A 27,387-nucleotide genomic window follows, 5' to 3' on the forward strand; every position below is an offset into this window, starting at 1 on the left:
AAAAGCAACCGAACCGCTTGACCAACTAACCGCCATATAGCGCACTGATATCACTTCATACACTTGTACTTTTAACTTCGTTTTCAACCTGCTATGTAGCCTAAGTACAAACGTATGATTATCTTTAAAAAGCCGATTACAAGACCGTAGAATAAAACCAAGCAGCATTCTTTACGTTAAAATAAATATATCTTTATATATATCTGTCAAATTACCGATATTTAACGTTGTGTGTGATTTTCGTAAAGCAAGGCCATTTTTTCTATTTTTTAACAATTATTAATGAGAAGACCTGCAGCCAAAACGCCGTTAAGCGTCTCCGAAAACTCTTACCACTGAACTTACAACGAACTAGTGAAATTGTGTCGATACGAAATCGCCAACAACCATTATGGAGTCCCAAACTACAGACGTGCTCATCGCGTATGATGAACATTGGTAGTGCAGACAAAACATGGTTTCCAATTTTGTTGCGCACAAGTGTCACCAGGCGCGTGTGACTTTCTGTTTAAGCATTATAAAAGCGATTTCTGTTCACTCCTTCGCTTTTTGTGTCAACTAAGCGATCATCGTTTTTCGCGTTCCAACCGTTCTCTGTGTCGTTTACATCCGTACTCCTGCATACATACTAACCGTGCACCACCCCGCTTGTTCTTGAAGCGCTCTAAAGCTGTCTTACTGGGTGCATTGCGTTGGGAACGCGTCGGAAAGACGTTCCCGTGCCTTTTGGGCGTTTTGCCAAACCTCGTGTACGCTAAATGTCGTAAAACAAAAAACTCATGAAAAGCCGTGTTAGGGTGACATTTTTAACATGGGCCTTTCTACCAGCCCCTAACTGGCTGTGCCTCGTTTAAATGAAATTCTAGATCAGCTCGTCGAAATAGAAATGTGTGCGCCGCGCGTTCAGCAAATCTCGTTTGAAATGCATCACTCGATATTTATGTTCCACTGATTTTCTGTTGTTTAACCGTCGTCGCGACTTAACTAACCCAAGACCGCAAACTTAGACTTATAACTGGTCGGACTTTAACGATGTCCTGTGTTATCCACGCTTCTCTTGTTATTTGGTGGATTTTTTGTTTGCGGTTCCACCGGGAGACCGGGGGACACTCCCTTTGCGTGGACGCCGGGACACCGGTCCGTGTGGACTCCTTAAACAGTTCCATGCCAAGTCTGTCCCCTTCTATACGCTCTCGTGTTGCGCGAAATACACTACTGTTGTGATCTTGGACGCGCTAGTGGTTTATTCAAGTGTGAAGCTAGGTTTACCTTTTGCCTTTTATGCGAAATGACGTCATGTGATTAGCACAGTGTGAGCTGTAAGGTAAAGCGTCAGTCAAAAGGCCTTGTTTGTGGCCAATTTTAACAGGAAATGTCAGTGTTGTAATGATTTGACTTTAGTAGTCTTTTACACAAATTACTTTGTTTGGAATGAAGTTTTTTCGTTAGGTATTTGCCCTAATTAGGATTTAACTTGAGCAATTAAGGCTTTTACTGGGTCTTGACATGGTTTTATTCTGTTTAAAACAATGAAAAATGTTTTTGTAGATAGTATTTTTGCTGTCATTTGTTTTCACCAACCAAACGCGATCTTCTTAAAGATTACTCTAGAAAAGTAGTATAAATGGAAAGCTCCTCCTTTTTTGCAGCCTATAAAAAACAAAAACATCAATCTTTTGACAGTTTATCAGCAAGGCGATTATTTTTAAACTTGAAATGAAATATTTGGATCTAAAAAATTAAAACTTTGCCCAGTAAATAGTTTTTTTGACTGATGAGTATTCTATGAACCAATATTCGCTACATGAGGTCATATAACGTCAAAAACACACGTAGACCTCTGTACATTTTATTTAAAAAGTTTACCATTATTCGAAAAACCAAAATTATTTTGCATAATAAACTATTGCAAACATGTATGTTTGATTTGGTGTAAGTAAACCAACATCTAAAATTTATTTTCTAAAAAATAAATGACCTGGTGTTCCGGCGTTATTTACACGAAAACCAACATCTTTCCGCGCGAACGATTTTCTTCTGTTTCTCAATTTGCTTGCTTTCTGTGTTGTGAGATTGCAGTTGCAGACAAAACTGGTTCGGAATAAGAATGAGTTACGGCAAATCTTACCAAAACTTTCTGCCCGCGTCTGGATCTTCTTCCTCTTCTAAACCCGAAACCAACGCACAAGGTATGAGCAAAGGCTGAGCTGGTGGATGTAATGCTGTAGTAATTCATTATTTTATGAAAGCAGGTGCATTTCGGTCTTTCGTTCTTGTCAAATAACCTCACGTATTTGGGGATTAAGAGCGATTGATCATCACCCCTTGTGGATATTTTTTGTCCGGCAATTTCTAAATTTAGTTGTATTGTTTTGGTGCATTCAGAAATGTTGGCGCTGATCTAGAATCATATACCATATAACGCATATTATTTGGGTTAGGCTGCAGGTTTGAGTTTGGGTGGGTCAAGCATTGTTATCAACTGTTGAAAGTATGGCAAGTGCACCTGCGAGTTTTTTTCAACCTTTTAAAAGTGCACCCCGAAAAAAATCTGACCGGCACCCCAAATATGTAAAATGCTCATGCGGCATACGTTTACAGTGCAATGTATGCAATACAGTGAGCACCGGAAATTTGAAAGTGCACTCAGATTTTTTCAGCTGTTTGTCGAAAAAAAAAAAAAACGAGATCTCGTCGATATCTGCCATACTTTCCAGACTGGATTATTATTAAATAAAAAATATAATAATACCTGACCCATCCCAACCTGAATGCTAGCACGCACCCTAACCCAACAAATGTTCGTTAATCTAATAATTGTTTGAACGCTGTGGTAGGATTTTAGACCAGCGCCAAAATCTTTGCTGTAATATCTAAAATGAAAGGGCAATTTTCATTTATGTAAACATAGGGAACTGTATGACCACCTTTTCTAGATAAGTACTTCACAGAAAAATGGCAAAGGTATCTATAAAGTATCTATGGTGGGAAAGTTAAACTTGTGCAGAAAATAAATTACATGTGCAGCATTAATTTATTTCCGCTTTGCGAATTTACCAATATTAATAACAGCCTTGACAATTTAACCAAAAACAGTTGTCCATGCAGTTTTGCTGCATAAAGTCTCCCAGGCACATTTTCCGAAGCTTCTGATTCTGGAGAATCTGCTTGAATTAAAAGTACATTCTTATGGGAATAATTGTGTATTCAGTTTTTTAATGAAATTTTTACATACATATAATGTATATTTACAATTAATTTATTGTTTTTTACTTAGGTTACAACAGACAAGCTATTGTTGGAAACTACACAAGTTATAGTGGATCATCAAATAAGGGCTCAAAAAGAAAGCAACTGGTGAGATGGTCTTTTGGGAAATACAAAACTATTCATTACATTAGTTAATGCCCCCCATCTCCCCTGTGGATGGCATTGTCTTCAATTTGAATCCAAAAATTACTCCTTTTGTTTTAGTATTATATTATAACCTCACCTTATTTAATAGTATTGTCAATTGGTTTTATTGGATTTTTTTTTTATCTAAATGTTATATCAGGATGATATTGATGAGGAATACTTTGAAGATGATGTAAATGCAGATGCAACTGAAAATGAAATTTTAGCCGCATGTCCATTTTTAACGGAAGAAGAAAAAGAGGTATTTACAAATACTTGTGGTTTACATTCAGGAACTAGTTGAAATATATTTCATATATTATAAAGGTTTGTTATAAATTATTGCATTTTAAAAGATATTCACAATAAAATGACAAATACTTAAAAACAGTAAACTAAAAAATATTTATATTTGGTGCCAAATTTTTACTCTTGCCATTTTACTTAAAATAATTTCCAACCTATTTTTTGATAAAGTTGATTTCAAGTGGTATAATTATTGTCAGCGAAAATCTTGTAGCTTTAACTTTTTAATCAATTGTCAGTACCTACAGCGATATGGTGGTCGTTGTAGCTTCTGTAATGTTAATGCTGCCAACCATTTTTAGCACTAAAGGGGTAAAACATTGCATCGATCAAAAGGTGGTTGTGATCCACGCTTGGTGAACAAACATGCAAGACAATAACAAAAAACACTATTTAAGAATATAATTTCGTGTGGAGCGGAAATTGAAACACGAAGAACAATATAATTATATACAAACCAGTATTTCATCGTCATCGGTTTAAAACTGTCGTTGTTCGCTGTTCAGGAAATTAAAGCAAAGAAAGAAGAAGATGAGGAGGAAGACCCGCTGGATGCTTTCATGGCTGGGATCGAGACAGAGGTAAAGCATCATCTTACTCATAGGATAAGGGATTTGCTTTCTTCTAAATTATTACGCTGATTGAAATATTTCAGGCAAAAATTTATAGAGAGTAACCGCTATCCCTTTTTTAGACCAATACCAGATAATTAAGTTTTTTCCCACCCGATACCGATTTTCTTAAAACATGGAGTATATATAGTAAAAAATCTACCTATATTTAATAAACTCTTATTTTTCACATTATACCAGTGATGCTCTAAAAATACTGTTTAATTTTCAGGAAAAACTATATTACATTTTTATAGTAATTATCAGCTAAATTTGCTTTAATTTTTTTTGGCGCGAAACTTGTTTCTTTTAAAAACTGCTAACCTTGGGTCTGCTTACATTTTCTATAATATTATGTTTTGTTTTATCAGCTAGCTGCCCTATTCTAGGTTTTATCATGTGCTCACAATAAGACCCTGATAAAGTGCCCTGTACTATTAGACCCTCGTATACCTATTGTAATTTAGACTTCAAACATTAAACTATTGATGATCTACAGTGTATTCAAGTAATAGATTATTCCCATTCTGTCTCATTGCTGATGCATACGCATAAGCTGCTAGCTGAAAATACAACGTTCCAAGTTTAATACAATATTAAAATAACCATCAAATGAAGTAAACTTGTAAAAGTTATGTATTATTTTGTTTTACTAGGTGAAAAAGCAAACCACAAAACCAGTAACAGCCACAGAAACTGACAAAGGGGTGAGAGATGACCTTGAGGATCTTGATTCTGAAGAACTCTACTTTAAGTTTATGGAGGAAAATCCGAATGCAGGTAAACTATATAAAGTTGAGCATTTGCCTTGTTGTCAGTATAATAATTAATTTATCATCAATTTTACTGTAATACAATTTTAAGATGCCTCATGAAGCGCTCAGGCATTTGACAGTCATTAAGTAGTACTTGCATCAAGTTTAGTGTTAAGTTTTCCCGCTCCTTTACTCACCACTAGGAATTGTAAATGGCGGCTTGAAAGGTAACCACCCTCAAATTTTAAACCTGTTTTCAGCAGCAACAGCTACTCTTTTAGCGACCACAGAAACTTTCACATTGCATCAGCTAATCGGTGGTACAATCGACTAATCTAATAGCGCCTTTAATAAAGTTAAGCACAAGTTGAGCTTGAAGCCAATGTTTTTGGTTTACCACATTTTTTTCAAAATTGCAATGCTACTGCAAACTTGGATTAGACAAACAACAAGGGATCTTTTATTCAATTTTTTAGAAATATTCAGTGTTAAATTTTTGCAACTTTGAATGCAGAGTGTCCACAAAGTCTCTTTACAATTTAAAAAAATTATTAAAAAATGAAATGACGAGATATCGCAATGAGGTTTAATTAGTATTTCATAAAGTTTTTATTGACACTAAAATTTATTGTTTCTGACAAAATTTCTAAATTAACCGTTTAGATGTGCTTCGTGCAACTAATGGTGCCCATATAGAAGTGTATTAAATAAAGTAATGATATTTTTGATTGTTTTTAATTAAAAGTTCATTAAATGTTTAGAAGTGTATTTAATGTGCCAATAAAAACTTTATGAAATACTGATTTACATAAAACAAACCTCATTGCGATATCTCATCATTACACTTTTTAATAATAAAAGACTTTATGGACACCCTGTATATATTCCTTGTAAGCTCAAATTTATTTTTTGGATTAATTTATTTTTTTGGATTTTAGAAACTTTGACAGCATGTTGGCATTTATTTTGCAGTGTGAATAAAAATTACTAAAAGTATGCTACGCCATATTGTTAGCGTGCAACATTTAAAATAAATGGAGTTAAAATTAAAAAGTATGTGTGCACCTAAGAAAGGAAGAGATTGTATAAATTTTGTTCATGTATAAGATGCGACTCTTTGCGATTACCCAAGTAAAATAGTCATGTTCTTTGACTGGTTGGTCACTCCTGCTATTAAGATCATGTTCTGATAAGTTATGTTTCCTAGTCCGGAATGCTGTTAAAAACTTAAAATAATGTTTTAGCATGTTGCTGCAAATCATTAGTTTGAACTATATTCATTCGCTAGATTATTCATTTGCCCAATTGCTAGAAGAATGGTCAATAAATTGGCTTAGAGTAGCTTAAGCTTAATGGAAACCTAATGCTATTTCGTTGCTAAAAGTTAACCGTGATTTTAAGTTATCTATAGTTTTCAATAGTGAAAAATTGCAAGTAAAACTCAAATCTTTAATTAGCACAGTGTTTCTCACCTTTTTTCACTGCGGCCTGAATACTAAGCGCTAATATCACAGCGAAGCTTTAGCGACTCAATTCTTTTCTTTAAGCTTTTCATAAGCTAACAAAGCATAAGTCAAACAGCATTAATAAATTTTATTTAATAATTATAAGCCATTTATTGCTATTTCATTACCCATAGGTAGAAAAAAAATGTTTTAGCAAGAGTCCTTTCAAAGGCGTCAAACTTTCAAAATTCCAGAGCGTTTTTTTCCAACCAATGCAAAAATGATCATTAATTTACAAATAAGTAAAAAATGCATTTTCGTAAAACTAAAATAAATACTTTGGGGGTTCACAGACCTCATGCCTACGTTTACGTTGTAATTCAGGAAAAGAACTAAAAGTTAAAAGAATTAATTTTGCACACTAATTGCGTGCGTAACTTGGTTAATTTTCCGAGCGTTTTGATGCAGTGTTAGAAATTCAGAGCGTCTAAAAACGCTCTGCACACCCCCGTTCGGCGCCTATTAGTCCTTTATCTTGTAGGGAAAATGTTCCTGGATGAGGACGAACAAGTCGAATACGACACAGATGGAAATCCGATCCCAGTAGCACCCGCTAACAAGCGAATGATCGACCCCCTACCAGTCGTCTACCACTCCGAGATTGAGTACAAGCCTTTTGAGAAGAACTTCTACACGGCGCACCCTGACATTGCAGCCTTGTCAGTTGTCGAGGCTGCTTCGTTGCGATCCAAACTCGGCATAAAGGTTTCGGGATTTTTTCCACCCAAGCCTGTGTCCAGTTTTGGCCATTTTGGATTTGACGAGAAACTGCTTTCTGTGATAAGGTGGGATTTTTGTGCTGTGTGATGACACTTTTTTTCGCGCTCAAAGAGTGTTTGGGGACTATCTGTGTTTTAGAACGAACTTACGCAAATTAGTCTGATCACGAAATTATGTACGAAAAACTACTGGCCCGACATCGTGTATACTAAACTGTAAAATATCAATTAAATGTTTTTATTTGTCAAAGAATATGATTTATTCGGAGTACGTTGGTTGGGTCGAGTAGACCAGGAGTTCTTAAACTGGGGTCCGTAAATTCCTTGCGTGTACGTTGACTAGTTTTAGGGGCTCCATTAATGCCTAATTAAAATCTTAGTGTATAACTTGAAAATAGGTCCGCTTAAAAAAAGAATCTATGCTTTACAAAATTGAGACGCTTAGGCGCTGGCCATGAATCTTTCCTGCCAAAAAAGCCCAGAAAAAAGTTAAAAACAAAACTTTTTTTCTAAAGGAAGCAAGAATACACGCAGCCGACTCCGATCCAAGCGCAAGGCATACCTTGTGGTTTGGCTGGCAGGGACGTGATTGGAATCGCGAAGACCGGTTCGGGTAAAACCGCCGCTTTTATCTGGCCCATGCTTCTTCACATCATGGACCAAGCTCCACTTAAGAAGGGAGAAGGACCCATAGGTAACGTTGGACTTATAATTAGGGCCGTTGCGTGGACGCTTTTTTTTTTTACAGGTGTGCTAAAGAATTTTCGGTAAAAATGACGTCATATTAAATAAGATATATTTTGGTATGCATTCCTTTCATTTGTAGATAAAGCGAAAAAAAATTGAGACTCTTTTTTAGAAACGCCTTTTAATGTACTTTAGGAAACGCCTCTTAATGATGTAATGGGTTTAGTTTTAACGAATAACATGGATTTTGTTAAATTGCTAGTCATTCATGCTTACTATTTTTTGACTTACAGTTAAAATTAATGCGGAAAAATTATGTCCCGAATCGCACGTATCGACCAGAATATACCGTATATTACGAGGAGATTGATCATTGTTTTTTGGGGGGTAAACACACCAAGTTTCTGCCAGGGGTTCTCGGCATTTGGTATGAGCAACGCAGAGTAAGTCATAAACAAGTCATGTCGAATCGACTTAATCTACTCTTCCGATGTTATCGTACATTCTAAGTTTCAAACCTAACATTTTCTCGCAGGTTTGTGATCTACATTTTTCGACGATCGCTGTACGACTTTGTAGTTATGGAATAGTGTAGTAGGGATTTTATAAAAGCGACCGTTAAGCGTCGTTTTGACACTAAACTGCGTAACCCCGTAAGTTGCAACCCTAACATTTGCTCGAAGGTTTGATTTACATTTTGTCGACAATAGCTGTACCAATTTGTAGTTACGGATTACAATAGTATAGGGATTTTATAAAAGCGACCGTTCAAAAGGCTTTTGACACTAAACAGCCAGTTTTAAAAGGTGAAGAAAATATGTGCTAAAATTATAATGTTGGCCATAAAGCTGCTGAGAGATAATTATTTACACCATTATTAAAAGTTTGGCCATTAAGTTGCAACCTCTAACATTGACTTGCAGGTTTAATAGTGGCGCCAACCCGGGAGTTGTGCCAGCAGATCCACGCCGAGTGTCGAAAGTTCGGGAAGGCCTATGGACTCCACAGCGCCTGTTGCTTTGGTGGCGGAAACATGTACGAGCAGCAGAAAGCTCTAGCCGAGGGATGCGAGGTGCGTAGTGTGGTTAAAATGCTATTTTTGTGTTTTAGCTTGCTGCTGGATTTCCAAAATGTGATATTTACCTAACAATGACGGTGGACTTTACTGATCACTGCAGGTAATACCCTGCCATTTTTTTCTTATAACCGTTTTTTTTGGCAAAATACTAAACTTCCACTTACATTTATACTAATAAACTAATGGTATAGTTACACAATTAACAAAACGGTATAAATGGCGTTCTTAACGACAAATTGTATTACAATCATGACAAGGATTCGAACAACCGTACTTCATTAGTTCAAAGTAGAACTTTTCTACAGTCTATTCATGATCCGATTCCTTCTGTAAAGACTAAAAAAGCTCCTTTTCAGATCGTAGCAGCAACGCCGGGCCGAATAATCGATCACGTGAAAAAGGGAAACACTAATCTCCTTCGAGTTACGTACCTTGTCTTTGATGAAGCGGACAGGATGTTTGAAATGGGCTTCGAATACCAGGTATGCAGCTGTTAATATGCGTAGGATAAGAGAACTACTTTTAATTGGTAAAAAAATTTTTGAATCTTGAAAATTCTGTAAACGTCTTTAAATTAAGTGTGTATTGAAAATTCTTTGAAAAGTCCTATGTCTTTACACAAGCTCCCACAGCTTAATCATGTTTTTAGAAAGTGTCAGTAAAAACTATAAAAAAACATTTTTAATTGTTTTAACCAAGGTAGTTATACTGTTTTGTTTTCGAAATATATTCCAAAAACTTCGTGAGATTCAAGTTTACCTTTTTTAAAGTCTTTTAATGTTTCTTTAAACTAAAAAGATTTTTTTTCATAAATTTGTATGGCAACCATCTTTTTTGAATTGAATTGTTTAAAAAAAAACTTAGAAAATGTTTTTTTTATTATACTGAACGCCCCAAAATATTGCCATATGTTTTGTATTACATTATATAATTAATTTCACCCTCTCTTCATGATAAATGGTAATAATCCAATAAGCGTTAGTGTTCCCTAGGCTGTTTCACTGTTACAATATGTATATTTCAAGGACTACTGAAATTTAAATAAAAACTCTATTTGCTCATATTTGTTCTAGGTCCGGTCCATTGCCAACCACATCCGACCCGACAGACAAACACTGCTATTCAGCGCCACCTTCAGGAAGAGGATAGAGCGACTTGCAAGAGACATTCTCACAGACCCTGTGCGGATCGTGCAGGGAGATATTGGGGAAGCTAACACCGATGTTACGCAAGTAAGTTTTAGGTTCTACTGAGATCATCTTTAAAGATTTTCTAGATTTGTGCTTATTTTTAATATGTACACTGTACAGTGTTTTAAACTACGAATGTGCGTACGTCTAACAAAGTGCATATTTTTGGAATGTTTTTAACTATACTTATCTTATTAGAAAGCCTGAATAAGACTTCTCCAGGCTTTTGTTTAAAACGGAGTTCGAATTTTTAAACGCGAGATTTTCGCTAAGAGAATGACATAAAAATTTGCATTAAATAATTACGGGTGGTGCACTACTGCTTCATCACTGAGCAGGATGCTTATTGTTGTTTTTTTTAAGTGGTAAGCCGTCATAAATAACCATGCAATTACTAAAAAACCTGATTTTTACAAAAAATTATCAAATTAAGCACTTAATTTGACCATCGTCATTCATCTAAATGACTAAATTTCAGGTTAACTGGTAAAGTCATTTTACAATTAAGACTAATGTGATGTCGTTTGAAAACAGCATAGTCTTTATACATTGAAATATTTTTTACAACTACGAATTAGTCAGCATACTCGTTAATTGACTTAAGTGATTTGTTTTCACAATATTTTTTTACGTTTTTTAGATTGTAGAGGTTTTCAAGAACCCCGAAATAAAGTGGAAGTGGCTGGTCAATCGCATCGTTCCCTTCACAAGCGAAGGGAGTCTTCTTGTTTTTGTCACGAAAAAGGTCACTACTCGAAACGACTTGTGGTCGTTTTTACAGTCTAAAAAACAAAAGCTAGGCTAAAACGTGTAAAAGTTGGCACAGGAATATTTTCTATTCTCATTGTTATAAGTATAAGTCGCGATTTAAACTAAAATGTTTTTAAATAATAAATGTAATTAGTTTATATAGTTTTTAATATTTCAGTAAATCTAGTTTTTGAAAACTGAACTAATCTAATTCCAATTTTAGTCTAATTTAAACAAACTGGAATGCCCGAATTTAAACTCATTTAATTTTAAAAAGCCAGTATAGGTTTAGTTGTCCCACGTCAGCTTGGTACGAACTAGAACTTTGTATAACGTTGCTAAAAATCTCGTCTAGGTGAACGCCGAAGAACTCGCCACCAACCTTAAAAACGAAGGATTCGATGTCGCCCTAATTCACGGTGATATGAACCAGTACGACAGAAACAACGTGATTACAATGTTCAAGAAAAAACAGGTTAGCGAAGTAATGCTTGGTGTCGGTTACAAACTTGGCCAACATTATTATCTGGCAAAGCAATTTCACTGGAACCGTAATAAATTCACAAGTTTACCTTTAGTCGCAGATAAATAGCGAAAAAGAAACTGCACCAAGCTATACTGGAAAAATTTCCAACACAATTTTCGCCGCTTCTTGCCGAAAATCTCTTCCAAAAATAGAACTGGTGGGAATCTCATACCTCAATACATTTTGAAAGACCTGGGGCCAGTAAATTCAAAAAAACTTTTTTGACTAAGTAAATTCAAAATTTTCTAGTAAAGTAAAAACGCACCTAACGGTCACAAACAAAACCAATTCACTCTGTTTCCCGCGGAAGATTCTGTAATATTTTTGTCGATTATTGTCAGGTTGCCACGCTGGTTGCGACAGACGTGGCTGCCAGAGGTCTCGACATCCCTTCGGTCAAAAACGTCATCAACTTTGATGTCGCCAGGGATATCGACACACACACGCACAGAATAGGAAGGTAGGAAAATAGACTTTAAATCCAGGGATTTTCAACACACATGTTAATGTACATTTGTACAGGGTTAAAATTTTGCACTTACCTTTGCTCCGGGCGCGTGTTGATTGATACACTCTCGCCCGACTGACAAGTGCTAAGTGTTGTAATGACTTGAGTCAACTGGCTTAACTAAAGTACAAAGCACTGTTTTCAAATGACTTGAATTGACTTGACCGAAGTCTATTGAGCAAAATGACTTGACATGAAGTAAAATAACTCTTGACGAAATTAATAAAAAAAATATTATTTGTCACTTTGCTTGCTATATGATACGTTTTTGTAGTGTTTTAGTTAAGAGTGTTGCTTCTATACTGACGAGTTTTCCAATTTCAATGGTTCATTGACGTTTTATTTTTATGTCAATAACTTAAAGTGAACTTGCTCTAACAATGACTAGGAAAGGGTTTTTACAAATGGTTTGACTGCGACTTAAAAATGACTTGTTTACAACACTACCTAAATCCCAAAATTGGTTGTTGTAATCACATCTATACTTAACAAAAGTTTTTAAATAACTGAACTTGACTGTGTTTTCATTAGGCATTTTTTTTTGTAAAATGCACTTTAAACAAATTTTCTTACCATATCATGCGTGTTAGTTTTGTTGCTCATGATTATAAAGTTATAAACGAACGAGTTCACCGTTTTTGTAGTTTAAGGTTTAATTTTATTACGGAGGACTTGGAATTAACCTGCTGTAGTTATGACTTGTGCCGGGACTTGACTTGTCATTTATACAAAAAGATTTGACTTGGACTTAAGTTATTTCACAAAAAGACTTGACTTAAACTTAAATCATTTAAAAATGAGTTGTTTACAACACTTGACAACCTTAATCTACACTCCCAACACTCTTTCACGCAGGACGGGTCGCGCCGGCCAGAAGGGCACGGCCTACACCCTTATCACGTCACGCGAGTCGCAATTTGCCGGCGACCTTGTGCGTAACATGGAAAGCGCCGACCAACGAGTGCCAGATTCCCTGATGCAGCTCGCCATGCAGAACCAGCGATTCCGCAAGTCGAGATACAAGCAGGGAAGCGGAAAGCGAATCACCAGCTTTGCGGTGCGCGACCGACCCGGGCTCGGAGCTCCAAGGTAGGATGTTGTTTGTTGCTGTTGTTGTGTTTGGTGAAGTTCACGACAGGGCTGCGGAGTCGGTTAGAAATAACCTGCATCCGACTTTGTTAAAATATTAAGTCCGACTCGACAGCCTGTATTTCACCCATTTACGGTATTAAATTTAGGGGGATATTTAACAATCCACTGATAGGGGTGTCACATAATTTACCCACCCACAATACGTAGTTGGAAATATGTAAATCGCTCCGGGCGAGTGCTGATTGTCACCCACTCGCCCGACTGGCGAGTGGCTTCGGCGAGAAATTTAATTAGTTGGTGTAGGTCTGTAGGACAACTTGTGTTAAGCACCACTACTAAGCGAAATATAACTTAGCGCCAGTTATTTCCCTAAACACTAAGGCGCAAATACATTCAACACTACACAAATAATAATGTTAATCTAAGTCACGTTCGAAGCTCGTAATAAAGACTCTTTGTCCCGTTAAAAAAAAACCGTTTAACTGCAAACAATCAAAGACGTCATTGCTGCAGTGGCAAATAACTATGAGGTTTATTGTTTAACTTAAACGTTGTTAATTTTTAAATGTTTAACCCAGTCGTTTGGAAAAAGTTTGGAAAAGTTTATTGGACTTGCGATGTACCCATGATAATAATTCTACTTTTTTGTATTTATTTAATTGTTTGTATTACGAAATTCAGAGCAAGTTTTTGGTAACAATAAGTTTAAATGCAAATATATAACAAAGTGTTGTTCATCCAGCAGTATAATAACATTGATCGACGTTTGGACGTGCTATACACAACGTCTTCATCAGGATACTGACATATCATGTAAAGATATACTAACGTTTACGTATTGAAACTACAAGACAGGTAAACGATAACCCACAAAATGACCGCGCTAGGACGTAAATTTGCAGACGGCGTGCCCACATTTTTGGCGAGTGTTATTTCGACCGGGCGAGTGCTGATTGATAGCCGCTCGCCCAGCTGGCGAGTGTAATTTTTTGCTTAGGAACAACCCTGACACTCATAACGCACAATAAATGGTTTGGAAATATTCCCCTATGCTATTCCACCTTTACAACTTACATTTTGTGGCCTTAACATTTCTAATATGGTATTGCGCATGTGTACGCCGGACTCGGGTAGTCTTTCGTAGTGTTGCTCTAGTCCCAAATTCCAACTCCGCAGCCCTACGCCCCTCTTTTATAAAACACGCCTAAAACAGGAATTTAAATTTCAGTTCTCAAGGAAACACAATGGCGTCATTTCGCCAGGAGCAGAAGTCTGGCGTGATGGGAGGCCGAGCTTCTTCGATGAAAGAGTACTTCCGAAACCAGTACAAGTCCAACTTCGTGCAGAGCAACGACGCTCAAAATGCTGCCACGTGGAATTCTGGAGAAACGGCCAATACGGACACAGGACGTAGAAAGAAAAAAAGCAGATGGGACGCTTGAGCACTCTTGATTTTTTTTTACTTTTTATGCATTCTTTTATTTTAAGTTTTGTAACCTTTCTGAGTGTCAAATTTTACTGGAAATACTGTTCAGGGGTACCAATTTCGATTGGCAATTTGTCCTATCCAAATCGTAATTATACAAACGTTGTCAGTCTAGTTGTCTGAAACAAATTTATTGGGACTATCCAGCAATTACAAGTAGAAGTGCAGTTCACGCTTTTTAAATTATGTTAACTTTGTATAATAGTAAATGTGATACTCGCGATGCAATCGCATGGTTTAATAACATTCATCTTTAAAAAATTGTGTCAGTTGTTTATAAAATCTTCCATTGTACTTCTACCTAGTACCTACATCTATGGCTGATCTTCAGAAGAATTAGTTGATCATTAATATTATATTAGAATTTTCAGACAGGACTGCATGTTTAAAATTACCAAAAAAAAAATTTAGTTTACCTTTGGTTACTGTTTTCTGATTTAATAATTAATATGTCATACTTATACGTAAAATATCTGGTATATGCATAAAAAAGCAACATATATATTTAATTCAATACAATGTTTATTTTAAATACAAATTTTACAAGTAGCAAAACTTTAGGAAATTAGCTAAATGCTAAATTAAACTGCCGGTGATTAATTTCTGCTAAATCACTTAAATAATACTTTGGTTTTCCCTTGACATAAACCATGCCACCATCCCTTGAGAGGTTTGCCACTGGATGGGTGACTTTCCGTGTCCCTTGCCACACATTGTACAGCACTACAGTTGTTTTTGTCCGATCCGCTGAAATGAAAATTTTCTTCACTATCCTGCTGGATAGAGTTGCTGTAAAGTAATAGCAAAGTCCGGCAGAAGCTAGCGAAACAGCTGCAAGAAAGTACCGGTGTGTGATCACCCTGTAGAAGCTTCCGAAGATATCTGAAGCCGGGGGTCGTTCATCATTTTTTAATGTTATCCAAGCATAAACGCTGGCACCAAGAAATGTTCCGACCTACAAACAATCTGTGTCTATTTCTACTGGCACATGTTTACACAGTAAAGCACTATGAATTTATTATACCATTATAAAAATATTTTTATTTGTTGATTAAGGAACACCAGAGAATTGTTTTTGTAAGATGTAAAAATTGAACTCCACTATAATGCACATGACTATGCATCAAAATATGGTTATGTTGGTATATTTATTAGGACAGCTCTTACTATACTTACTCCAAAAAATCCAGCTATGCGTGCTGTAAAAAGAGGAAAATCTTTAAAGATATACACCGGGGCATTTTGGGGAAGGTTGAAGTGCTTTCTTCTTGCAAATTGATGCAGAGGAAATGTTTTGCTTGTGAGACCACTATAAAGCTTATTAGAGTATTTAAATTTTGCCAACACAGAACAAATGGCAGACATCAAGCGTATTGCAACAGCCTACAGCTAAATGTAAAATCGACGATTTATATTTTAAATAAACTCAAAAAGTTACAGAAATTTAGAAAACAAATGACTTATTGTTTGGGTTGATACAAACCAAGTGTGACATTAAACAAATCCTTATTAGGAATTTTTGCTCCGGTTGCCAGGTAGTACTTTCTGTTCCTATCAATATATACTCTATTGTCCTTATAACCCAAAGACTTTACTGGGTGTCTGACAATTTTTGTGTTCGACCAAGTGTTGTACAGCACAAAATGAGCAGTTTGTCGGTCCACTGACAGAACAATCTTCTTTACAACACGTCCTGGTAGTGAAGTTGTTAAATAAAACACTCCAGCAGCCATAACAAGACAGAATGCTGTCATAGCGTAGCCAGTGGATCCATTATACAATTGATGCAAGTAGGGTGTTGATTCTTTTTGCACCTCTTCTAATCTTTCATCAAATTGTAATTTGACTTTTATGGTCAAATATGCAGATATCAGCATAGCTCCAACCTGCAACATAAATCAACTGATTTAGCAATTCTTTCAAAATAATGCTTTTAGTACAGCATTTTCACACAGATTAAATATCAATTAAATAGTGATTAGGTGGTTAAATTGTCACTAAACGGATATATCCTAAACTTGTTTTTTATACAGATTGCGATATATATCTATATATATCTATTTGGACAAGTATTGAGATCCGACACCAAACGACGTCATTATTGGTAAAAAATTAATCATTTTTTTTAGTATATAAATTGGGCAAAAAATTGCTTTGCGCTGCGTAGTCTATCAATCTCAAGACCAAATAGAAACCACTACAGGATTGCAAAACATGGAAGTAAAATATATTAGGGTTAAAAGTTCAGCAATGATACGCTTGACACTGGTTATAGGCTGCGATCAGAAATTATTCAACATTCCTATCATAACAATTGGCGCTCTTTCACTATTGTACGTAAAAATTAATAAAAAAAAAAACTTTCTTCAAATGCCGCATACCACAACACATATTGTTTGGGTTAGGGTTAGCATTTGGTTGAGGGTGGGTCAAGTTATTATTAATAATATTACTTGACCCACCCTCACCCAAACGCTAACCCTAACCCAAACAATATGGGTTGTGGTACGCGGTATTATTATTTTTTTTTTGCATAACTTTTCAAGTACAATAGTGAAAGAGCGCCTAACAATTAACCTAAAAAGTTATTTCTAATTTAAATGAAAAAGCTTACCCCGGAAAAACCAGCAAACCTGGAAAGGTTTATTTGAAAATCATCGTAAACGTAGACAAGGTAGCCTTTGCCAGTGGGCACTGTTGGAGTTGTTTCTGAGCCAGATGTCACTTTCCTGCGTATTTTTGCGAAGGGCAGTCTGCCTTTGATTGACGAATACAACGACAGAGATCGAAACGCAAACATGCTACAATACAAAATCGTTAAGAAAAGCGCTGCAAATATTTCTCATAGCAAAGATACAGCACGAAAAGAACGGCTAGTGAAACACTTCAATGAAAATGCAAAAAAGAAGGAAGGATTATAGCGAAAGGTTATTGCTATTATCGTTGATGCTGTTTGTAATGTGCAGAGAAAACATGCCTAACGCCATGAACCGTGACTTTGTTAAATGAAGCATTACTTTTCATTTTTTAACAATTTTACAAAATTCTATGTTATTTCCATACATAACTGTACTAAAAATTTTCTAAAATTTTACATGCTTAGGAATTTGCAAAACAAGCAATTTTATTTAAACTTTTTTAATTCAAAAATTGTTTTTCTGCCACAGGCTTCGGTGGTGGCGCTGTTGGCACCTTAATCTGTCAACATCAAGACACAAAACTTTTATCGTATTCCTAAATACACAAAATCTGTTGACGCTAGAGATATCAGGTTATACAGTAGAATGAATAAAAGTTCGCATTGATTTTAGCACACTAATATTTTCTGGCACTAAGTTGGATTCCAAGTTTGTAAGGGAGCATTAAAGATGTCAAAAACTCCAAGGACACCTCGGGCCAAAAGCAGCGGCATGCGATCACTGGGGGCAATAAGACTTCAGCAAGGAACCAATGTAACTCCTTTACGGTATGATGCCATACTTTATCCAATAGAAAATTAAATAAATTTTAATTTGCGTTCTAATTTTTGAAATTTATTCAAGCCTTAAGGACAAAAACACTTTCTTTTATGTAATATTTTTATTTGTTTTTCTTCAAAATTTAAGTCTTTTTTTACTTTGTTTAATAACAGTGTTGTTTAATATATGACAAGATATAGATTGTATGTAATCTGATGAGACATACAATTACAAGCATATACTGATGTTCTCTAATGAATTACATTGTATTATACGGTGCAATAACATAAAAAGTTTTACATTTTGTTTAATGTTAATCAAGGAATACTTTGAAACGCCTTATCATTATCCTATTTATCACTAAAATGTGTTATAAGAATTTGACAAACGGTTTATTTAACAGAAATGATCCAGCACTTACTATCAATCAAATCCTTACAACCAGCGTGCCAATTCCTTCTGCTACAAGTCAAGTAAAAGACTTTGCAAGAGAAAGGGAATTTCAGGTAAAACCTTTACATTTACATTACCTTTTTGTTGATGTGTTTGGGTTTAGTTTGTTTGTTTGTTCTTTATAAATGATTGATTTTATTGACTTATTTGCTTTGCCTTTAACAATTTCTGTGTGTTGTTGTGTCAAAAGCTTTACCACTAACCAGCTTTGCAAATGCGCATAACAGAATTTAAAGACTTTGTTGAACGAAGAACAACAGGAAAAAGAGGTTTCCAAGCACAAGCTAAGTGCATCAAAGGTTTCCTTTAAAGCAATACAGTTTAAAGCTTAGTATTATGTTTTTAACAGCTATTTTTTAGTTGTTTGAAATGTTGTTTTGCAGTGTGTTTTGAGATGTTTGTGTTACAGTGGGTGATAAAAGTAATGTTAAAATTAAAGCCACACTAGAAAAAATATATACACATAAAGCTTTTCTGCTTGCTCCTTTATTAAGGTATAAAATTGAAAAAAAATTATTCATTTTTTTTTCTTTTAAGGAAAGAGAAAAGAGGCTTAAGGATGACATTGCGGCGCTGCAAAAAATAATAGTCCAGCTACGGCAAGAGCTAAAACTGAAGTCAGAAACATGTGATCATTTGCAAACAACTATTACTGTGAAGGTAATAACAATGTAAATGTATTTAAAACAATAGATTGGTGGTTACCTAAATTGCTTGTATTTTTAAACAACTTCATACTCAAGTTGATGTGCAATTTTCTTGGTGTAATGGCTTGGGCAATTTGTTTTTTCGAATATTTAACCAAGATACGTAGATTAGTTTAGAAATTAAAAAAATATGTTAAATTAAAAATGTATATGTAGTAAAATAGCTTGAACAACTAGTATTATTGCCAAAAATATTATGTTTTTAATTTTTTATGTCCGTCTTTGTATGTATTTTCCTAAACCTTTGTATTTTTAGACATCTTTTTATAGAGGCCATAGACACAGCTTTCAACTTATTTACCTAACATTACTTGCAAAATTTTTTGTCAATCAGAATGAAGAATACCAACAAAATCTGGAGGCAGTGGAAAAGGAACATGCCCATACCAAATTAGAACTGGATTCTAGTCACATTACACAGAAAGAATTGCGAGGGGAACTCAGTGCAGCAAGAATATCCCATGAAGAAAGAGTTCAAACAATTATAGATGAGGTTGATATACTGAAAGCATAATTTAGAGTTGTTTTATCCTATTGTTTTACCTAAATTGTAAGTGTTACATCCAGTGTCACGTGACTTAAAATCAATTGGTGGGAGTGGGTTGTTGTTTTATATGTGAGTTAGTTCAATTTATGAAAAAGAAATTATCTACATCATTCTTTTATACTGTTTATTCTAGTGTCGATTTCAGACTTTTGTGAAAAAAAATTATTTTCATTTCTTTTTGTTTTAAGAAACTAACAGAATAATATCTTAAATTATTTTTTTCAGTATGAAGCAAAACTGAAAGAGCTTCAAGAAAGTAAAGACAGAGAACTAAGAGAAAAAGACGAAAAACTCCATGTTCTTAAGAAAAGAATGGCAGATACCCTGGGAAAAAACTCAATGTTAGAAGTTTTATATAAAACTGAAAATACACTTTTTTTAATTAAGCCAAAATATCTTTATTAAAATAAGCCAAATTTGTTTATTTTTTAAATATAGACAGTTACTTAATGCATGTGTTGCAGTTTCCTAAATGTTTTAAGGGTCTTGTTTTATATTGATTTTTTCACTATGTATATTTTTGGCTGTCTAGAAACACTAAAAAAATTATTGCAAATTTTTTGTAGGGAAAGACAGCATCAGCTGGAAGAATTAAAACGTGATTTGGTGAAGCAATCTCAAGAAGCCAGAGAACTTCAGCAAAAACTTAAACAATTTCAGCTCAAACCCAAACAGGTTAAAACAAGTTGTTAAGTGGCCGGGTTGCTTTATTTTGTTATCTTGTTTGGAATTGAAACAATTGCCTACAATAGTGTTGAATGGGTCTATACTGTATGGGGAAAAGTGCTCACAAATTAATAAACATTAGCTAATCTTCCAAGATGTGTATTAGCCTTAAAAAACATGTCATTTGTCCCAGTCAATTCATTGGTAAAACAACTTCAGTACAGGACATTACTTGCCCAAGTCATAATTTGAGCAAGTTAACTCCAAGTCAAGTCCTTGTTATAAAAATAAAACGTTAAAGGATTTAAATTGGTAAACTGGTCTAATTATGAGCAATAACTGACTAAAAAAATAACAAAGTCCTAACATATAGCAAGCAGATTGCATTATGTGCAAAAATTAAGATAAATAACCCAATTTTAAGAAAAAATGCTTAATGAACCTATTTCAACTCAATTCATTTGTCCAAAACATTAAGTCAAGTCTATGGTAACAGAAATGACTTAAGTACACTAAAGTCCAGTGGTTGCATTGCAATACTACACATTCAACATTGTCTTGAAAATTAATGAAATAATTTAATGTATTGTGTTAGTGTGACAACTGCGCTAAACTAGAAGCAATGCTAGACGACAAGACTTTACAATTACGACTCAAGGAAAAAGCAATAAATGACCTTCAGGGAATTGGAAGAAAAATGCAAGTTCAGCTTCATCAGCAGGTAAACATAACTGGTTTGTCGCTGTATTGCAAACTTAGAAAAATGCAAGCTTTTTTGGCTCCAGCGGAATTTTAGCATTATATTTATATTTACAAAGCATAAAAAACATGAATATGAAAGCAGAGTTTAAATCAATTAAAAACTTGGGTACACTATGCACGGATCTGTAATGTAGCTTAATAATAAATTTCAAAGCCAAAAAGGTCGAGTAGATCGAGAGCATCTTGATTAAGACGTTTCGATACGAACTTGTATCATCTTCAGTTAGTGTGTGACTGAAAAGCAAATCAAAGCTTCACTTATAAAAGGTAGGACGCAATTGTTATCATCAGAGTTTTTACAGTTGGAGCCTTTTGGTGTTGAATAGGTAGAGCGGTGTAGATAAGGTGTCGACGTTCAGTTCAGGGCTGCAGTCTTGAATAGATAGCGACTCGAGTAGCCGCAATCTAAATACGTCTGAAGCCCCTCCGAGCACTTCGGGTTTGCAAAAATCAACCTTATGGTCCGAGTGCTGCAGAAGATGTCTGCAAACCTCTGATTTCTCGTCCACTCTGTGTTCTTTGACCCTCGTTAAAAGATTTCGTCCGGTTTGACCAATGTAGGAAGCACCACATAAACACGTTAATCTATACACGACACTAGATCGCTGCAAATGTTCCTGTCGATCCTTTATTCGAAACGATTTCGTCATTTTGGTTGTGTCGTGGATCAATCGAAATCCAACTTTGCCACCAGTAAGTACAAACCTGTGAATTTCACGGCGTATATGGTGTGAAGCTGGGCCTATGTATGGCAGTCGCATCAATATATAACGTAATTGCTTTTCTTTGCATGGTACTGAAGGTGCTTTTTCAACTCGGTGTTTATTGTTAAAGAACTGCTCGATGCATTTGTCGAGAAATTCCAAGGGATATCCGTTACGTAGTAGCATTCGCTTGATCTTGCTTATGTCCACATGGATAACCTTGTAAGAGTTGGCGATCTTGTAAGCCCTCTGCAACAGGGAAAAAAACAAATTACGTTTATACAGTCGAGGTGTAAAGCTACACCATTTAGTGTTGAGACCTATGTGAGTAGGTTTCCTGAATGTCGATGTTCGGGTTCCGGTTGTATTTTCCACTAGAACGTCTAGGAAACTGATCGTTTTGTTATGTTCCAGCTCTTTAGTGAAGGATAGACTGGGGTGAACTGAATTAATACAGTTAAAAAACATGTCCAAAGATTTAACATCACCAAGAACATGTCGTCTACATAACGACATAGTAGCTCAGGCCTGTGATCGGGCTTGGTCTTGTCGATTGCCTTCTGTATCACGTGGTTCATCTTCACTAACTGTAGATGATACAAGTTCGTGTCGAAACTTCTTAATCAAGATACTGTCGATCTACTCGACCTTTTTGGCTTTGAAATTTATTATTAAATTAAAAACTTACAGCTGAAAGTTTAAAATAAAAAAAATATTTTAAAATTCCGGTGACTTAATCATTGAATGAATTTAAGCTATACTTAGATGAAACAATTTTTATAATCCAAAATAATAATATCAATAAATTGCTCTGTCAGATTTGAAATTAGAGATAAGTCGATCTGAACTAATTCCAATTTTACCTCTTGTTCACACATAATTCAAGTGTCTGTATAGCTACAACATTTTATGTTTTTCATGTTCAACTGAAGTGCTTATTTAAGTTTCAAACAAAGGAGAGGTTGCTTTTTATAAGTTGTATATTTCACGATTTTTTTCATGAAACTATTTTTGAGGCAATTTATTGATTGTAGGCCTATTACTTTGTTTTAAAATATGAAGCTTGATAATGCAGTTTAGTAGCTGTAGGATGATTAAAAATAATTAATCATGGAGCAAAAAAAATATTTTAAAGAAGCACATTATTTAAAGCAGATATATTTTACTTCATCATTTATGCTGCGTTTACTTGTAAAAACGAAAGAAAAAGGCTATAGAAAATAAAAACCAGATACTTACAGAGAAGAAGTGCATTGTTAAAAGATCAAAAACAACAGGATCATATGAAGACCGTCTGCATTAGAGCAGGGATTAGATATCCAAAGAAACAGCCTGTAAATGAGGTAGAAGGATGTCATGTGAATTATGGTCAGAAGAAATTATTTCAAGGTGTGAAAGCGTTTCAAAAAAATTCATGAAAATGTAAATGCCAATGAGGTATTGATCACTGTTTTAATTTCTGACAGGACATCATTCTTCAAAAATGGGAGGAGCGGGAGAATAAAAATGGATTTTAAAGCTTTTTAAGTGTACTTTACTAACACATAATTTATTATACATTAGCAATTGCTACTGACTAATTAATTATTCTACTTGATTTGATAAAACCTAATAAGTAGTGAGTGTTGTCTTTTGGAAGTTAAGCCAATCTTTTCTATGTGTGACATTAACAACCTATTCAATTAATAATCTAGGACTGTGTTCTTGATGCAATGGATCAGAGAAAATGATCTACACTTTCTACACCAGAAGCTTAAACATCCATTAGAGAAAACATATGATTTCTTACTTACCTCTTTTCAAATACTTATGTAATATGTTCTTCAAATTTACCAACCTTTTTTGTTGCTACTAACAATGTGTTAGAATAACACACAAAAAAATTTAGCTGTAAGTCAGCAAGATTGACCAGGACAGATTTTTCTATTTTTGCCTCTGTGTTTCTTTAAATCTAGATTTTTTAATTAATTATCTACAACTTTTGACTATAAATTTATCTCAATTTACGCTGTGTATGTTGCCAAATTGCAAACGTGGAAATTGCCAAATTGCAATATGTGCCATTGCACCTTTTTGTATTGTGACATATAGAGGCATACTTGATTTAGTAGATGGCTGTACTTGTGTTATTGCATATGCAGTTAGTTTGTGTTCCATTATGTTCACAGAAGCAATGTGCCTTCATGAAAACTTTCTTGCCATGACAATAAAATAAAGACATTAATAATATGAATTTGGGTAAGTAGTCATTTGCTTCATATTGTTTATTACAGTCGTAAATTGTTTCAGTTAAATCAAAAGTACTGCACAGAAATCTTAAAATTGTTTTGTGTTTAAGATAAAAAAGACTGCTTTATTTACTAATGTTAATTGCCAAATTTTCTATATTTTTTTCGTATAATTCTGTTTGTATATTTACACATTTTTATGTATTAGAGAACAATTTGTATCGAACCGAATAAGATATTTGTCGTTACTTACACTGTGAATTCTGAAAAAAATAATTCTTGGTGTGTGTAAATTTTATTTCGATACTTTTCCTATTAGTTTTATATCTTATAACTTCCTAATGGTTTGTAAAATAAAATTCATCTTTCCCTACATTGTTTTTTTTAGAACTGTTCTAAATAGTATAGTTGTTTGATCTTTTAATAGGATACATCATCTTAAATTAAAGAAGCCATTTTCAGTACCTTTATTAACTCATATGGATTTTTATGTATTTTTTTCGAGTTAGAACTTGTCATTTATCATAATGCCTTGCTTGAAACTAAAATCTATTAATTTGAATATTTTTGTTAGTTTTACCTGAAAGTTGATTTTTTAAATACAGCAATGTATAATTTAAATAGGTAATATAATCTACCAATTATTTTTATCCCATTATAAGGGACGGTGAACCACTGACCCATGGGCAAAAAAGTGACTCGTTTCAGATACTGGGGTACCCACTTATTGTCAAAGTAACGAAATATAGTAAAGAATGTGTGAAAAACAATTAGATATACCAGGATAACTTTTAGGATCTTAAAAGTCAGGCAAATCCTACAAACTACATCTTAATAAACTTTGATTACCAACCAAGGAAATAATATTTGTAGAGAATATGCAATAGCAAGTTGTATATAAAATTGACATCAGTATGACCAATAATTAAGGTCTTGTTTGTAATCCACACAATAAAAAGGTTTGCTAGTCCTGGCCTATATCAATATAATGCCACAAAAAAACAGTATTTCTACATATAAAGTTATGAAAGTATTCCAGTGAACATTAAACTTATAAATTAAAAATGCTGAACAAAAACAAATTTATTTTATATAACACATACACATTGTTAATCGGAAATTTATAAATTAAATGTAAAAAATTAGAATAAGTAAGTTGTATTGTAATAACATTGAAACAACATTATATGAGTGTAATTTTATGTGAACAACAAAATATTGTTCATTACACTCTTGCATAAGAACTGCAATACCAACGACACTGTTTGTTGATTGTTGATCAACAAGTTTTACAACAAAAACTTTGCTACTCTTAAATTCTCGACCTATTTAACGCCGGGTGGGTAAATTAAAAGAGATATAATTCTCTTTGTGTTTATAAATGATGCCACCGTAACAACAAAATGCGACATTTATGGGGCTGAATAACCAGGAAGGACAAGTTTTGAAACCACTGACCAAGCCTTGGTTTCACACTTTTAAATTAAACAGTAAAAACACAGTTGCACTTCTAGGACTTTGGCATTTGTGGCATCCCGGGATTTTGCACCGCTTTACTCATTGCCTCTTCGTCTGCTTGCGATATTTCCGTCAGCTTCTTTCCGATTTGTTCGTGAATGTCCAGGTACTTTGCCACGCACCGGTCAATGCAAACTGCTTCGCCCTTTTCGAGGTCTCCCTGGTGATATTTGGTGTTCACACATTTCTTGTGGCAGCTAGTTGTCATCCTGTAAATTAAAAGACAGTACCACCATGTTTAACTTCAAAAAGCAGCAGTAAAATAATAATTTCCATAAAGAGATGACTAATGCGATGATTTTTATGTGTTTTTTTTTATGTCTAAACGCATTTCCATATAAAATCTTTGAAGACTATTATAGTTAAACCCAAAAACAATTTGTCAGAAACAGAAGGTATGTGTAATTTGTATCTTGTTTGCAAGGAAAAGAGAATACTGGTTTTCTAATAATTTGTATAACCAACATGTTCAATTCATACAAACACATGTTTATCAAAGTTTAGTGCATTAGAATGTTGCTTAAAAAGTAGCAAAACACAGTATTACTGATTCTACACAAAATACGAGGAAAATTTTCACTAAATGTTGTTTGGAAAATAAAGATTATCTGGCATAATAAGGCTGTTTACAACTGCGGTTTTTCAAAAATCACACAGAAACCTTGAGGGTTATTTTATGATACGCAGGGATATAGGTTGTGTTTCACATTGGAAGGTTTAGAGCCATTGCCAGCATTTCATGGAAAGTCAAATTTAGGTCAGGCTTAGTTTTCAATTGTAAGTAAGATGATACAGTCAGTCACCCAATTATGCATTAACATATCACTGCATGCAATATTTGGCGCTGGTCTAGAATCCTACCACAGTTCTAAAATCAACGCACAAAATTTGAGTTAGGATGCGGGTTAGCGTTTGGGTGTGGGTGGGTCAAGTAATATTATATTCCTAATTTAATAATAATAGTTGACCCACCTTAACCCAAACGCTAACCTGTGCCCTAACCCAAATGGTGTTTCGTTGTGGTAGGATTCTAGACCAGCGCCAAATATTCTTTTAAAATGAATTTAAATTTTGAGGTGTACATTTTCGCAATTTAAGCTTTAGGCACACTTAAGGTTCATATGCATATTACAACTTAACCACCAATGCGAACCAAGTGTAAACTTTCCAAAATTATTGTGACCAATTCATCCTTTAAAAGTGTGGGCAAAAATATACAATTGAACGCATTACAAAAACATACACAAACGAGATACCTGTTGTACATGTCTGCCATCATTTCAACTTCAAGCTCTGCGGCGAGTTTCTGTGCCTGGGCCGGGTCCATGACGATTCTGTGTATTGTTTATTTGTAAATTCCAAAACTGTACTATTATAGAAACAGATAATTTTAAAAACTTGCTGGTCTTTTACTTGGTAACCTTGTTATCGTACTTACGTGGAGGAGCCAATGACAATTTGCTCATCCGTAACCTTGTGTCGCTTGTCAAAGCATAGTTTGTCACGCTTGGCGATTCTATAATTCTCCTTCGGTGCTTTACGAATTATCTTCTTGTTTATTTCACTCTGGCGGCACATGGGATTTTTAACTATTTATCCTAAGCTACAGAAAAGGATTTAAACCCCTGAGAAAAAAAATTAAGGCAAATACTAGTTATTTGTATTCCCATTGTGTTTTATTGAAGACTTCTCTTTTAAAGATCCTTTAAGTTACTTTTTATCAGGTTGTACTTGA

The 27,387-nt window shown here is 34.6% G+C and overlaps 3 protein-coding genes and 1 long non-coding RNA gene across 6 annotated transcripts; 2 read left to right on the forward strand and 2 right to left on the reverse strand.

The window, feature by feature from the left end:
* The first annotated feature begins 2,078 nt into the window (after window positions 1-2,078).
* LOC146169906 (ATP-dependent RNA helicase DDX42-like) lies at window positions 2,079-14,979 on the forward strand. The gene is made up of 15 exons (XM_083391014.1): window positions 2,079-2,189; window positions 3,278-3,357; window positions 3,557-3,658; window positions 4,209-4,283; window positions 4,970-5,093; window positions 7,055-7,358; window positions 7,808-7,986; window positions 8,903-9,051; window positions 9,414-9,539; window positions 10,131-10,289; window positions 10,888-10,992; window positions 11,353-11,472; window positions 11,865-11,983; window positions 12,887-13,120; window positions 14,352-14,979. Exons 1-15 carry the CDS (start codon window positions 2,108-2,110, stop codon window positions 14,563-14,565), a joined length of 2,172 nt encoding a protein of 723 aa, XP_083247140.1. The 5' UTR covers window positions 2,079-2,107; the 3' UTR covers window positions 14,566-14,979.
* On the reverse strand, window positions 14,684-17,549 carry LOC146169907 (uncharacterized). Its single transcript, XR_014501107.1, has 3 exons — window positions 17,224-17,549; window positions 15,786-16,495; window positions 14,684-15,564 (listed from the first exon to the last, which is right to left on the reverse strand). It is a non-coding gene; the product is annotated as an uncharacterized LOC146169907 (long non-coding RNA).
* A 284-nt stretch (window positions 17,550-17,833) lies between these two features.
* LOC146169908 (uncharacterized) lies at window positions 17,834-24,442 on the forward strand. 3 transcript variants are annotated; one of them, XM_083389256.1, is made up of 9 exons: window positions 17,834-18,075; window positions 18,471-18,573; window positions 18,748-18,819; window positions 19,058-19,180; window positions 19,562-19,720; window positions 20,000-20,115; window positions 20,341-20,449; window positions 21,036-21,161; window positions 23,373-24,442. In XM_083389256.1, exons 1-9 carry the CDS (start codon window positions 17,978-17,980, stop codon window positions 23,421-23,423), a joined length of 957 nt encoding a protein of 318 aa, XP_083245382.1. In that variant the 5' UTR covers window positions 17,834-17,977; the 3' UTR covers window positions 23,424-24,442. The 3 variants fall into 3 exon arrangements, with proteins under 3 accessions (XP_083245382.1, XP_083245383.1, XP_083245385.1); XM_083389257.1 differs by lacking the exon at window positions 18,748-18,819; XM_083389259.1 differs by lacking the exon at window positions 18,748-18,819 and having other exon boundaries at window positions 23,601-24,442.
* A 757-nt stretch (window positions 24,443-25,199) lies between these two features.
* Window positions 25,200-27,059, reverse strand: LOC146169909 (mitochondrial import inner membrane translocase subunit Tim10-like). Its single transcript, XM_083389340.1, has 2 exons — window positions 26,909-27,059; window positions 25,200-25,861 (listed from the first exon to the last, which is right to left on the reverse strand). The coding sequence occupies exons 1-2, from the start codon at window positions 26,977-26,979 to the stop codon at window positions 25,645-25,647; spliced, it is 288 nt and encodes a 95-aa protein (XP_083245466.1). The 5' UTR covers window positions 26,980-27,059; the 3' UTR covers window positions 25,200-25,644.
* Window positions 27,060-27,387: the final 328 nt, after the last annotated feature.

Source organism: Ascidiella aspersa, chromosome 1, assembly GCF_963924565.1.
Source record: "Ascidiella aspersa chromosome 1, kaAscAspe10.2, whole genome shotgun sequence".
Classification (NCBI taxonomy): Eukaryota; Metazoa; Chordata; class Ascidiacea; order Phlebobranchia; family Ascidiidae; genus Ascidiella; species Ascidiella aspersa.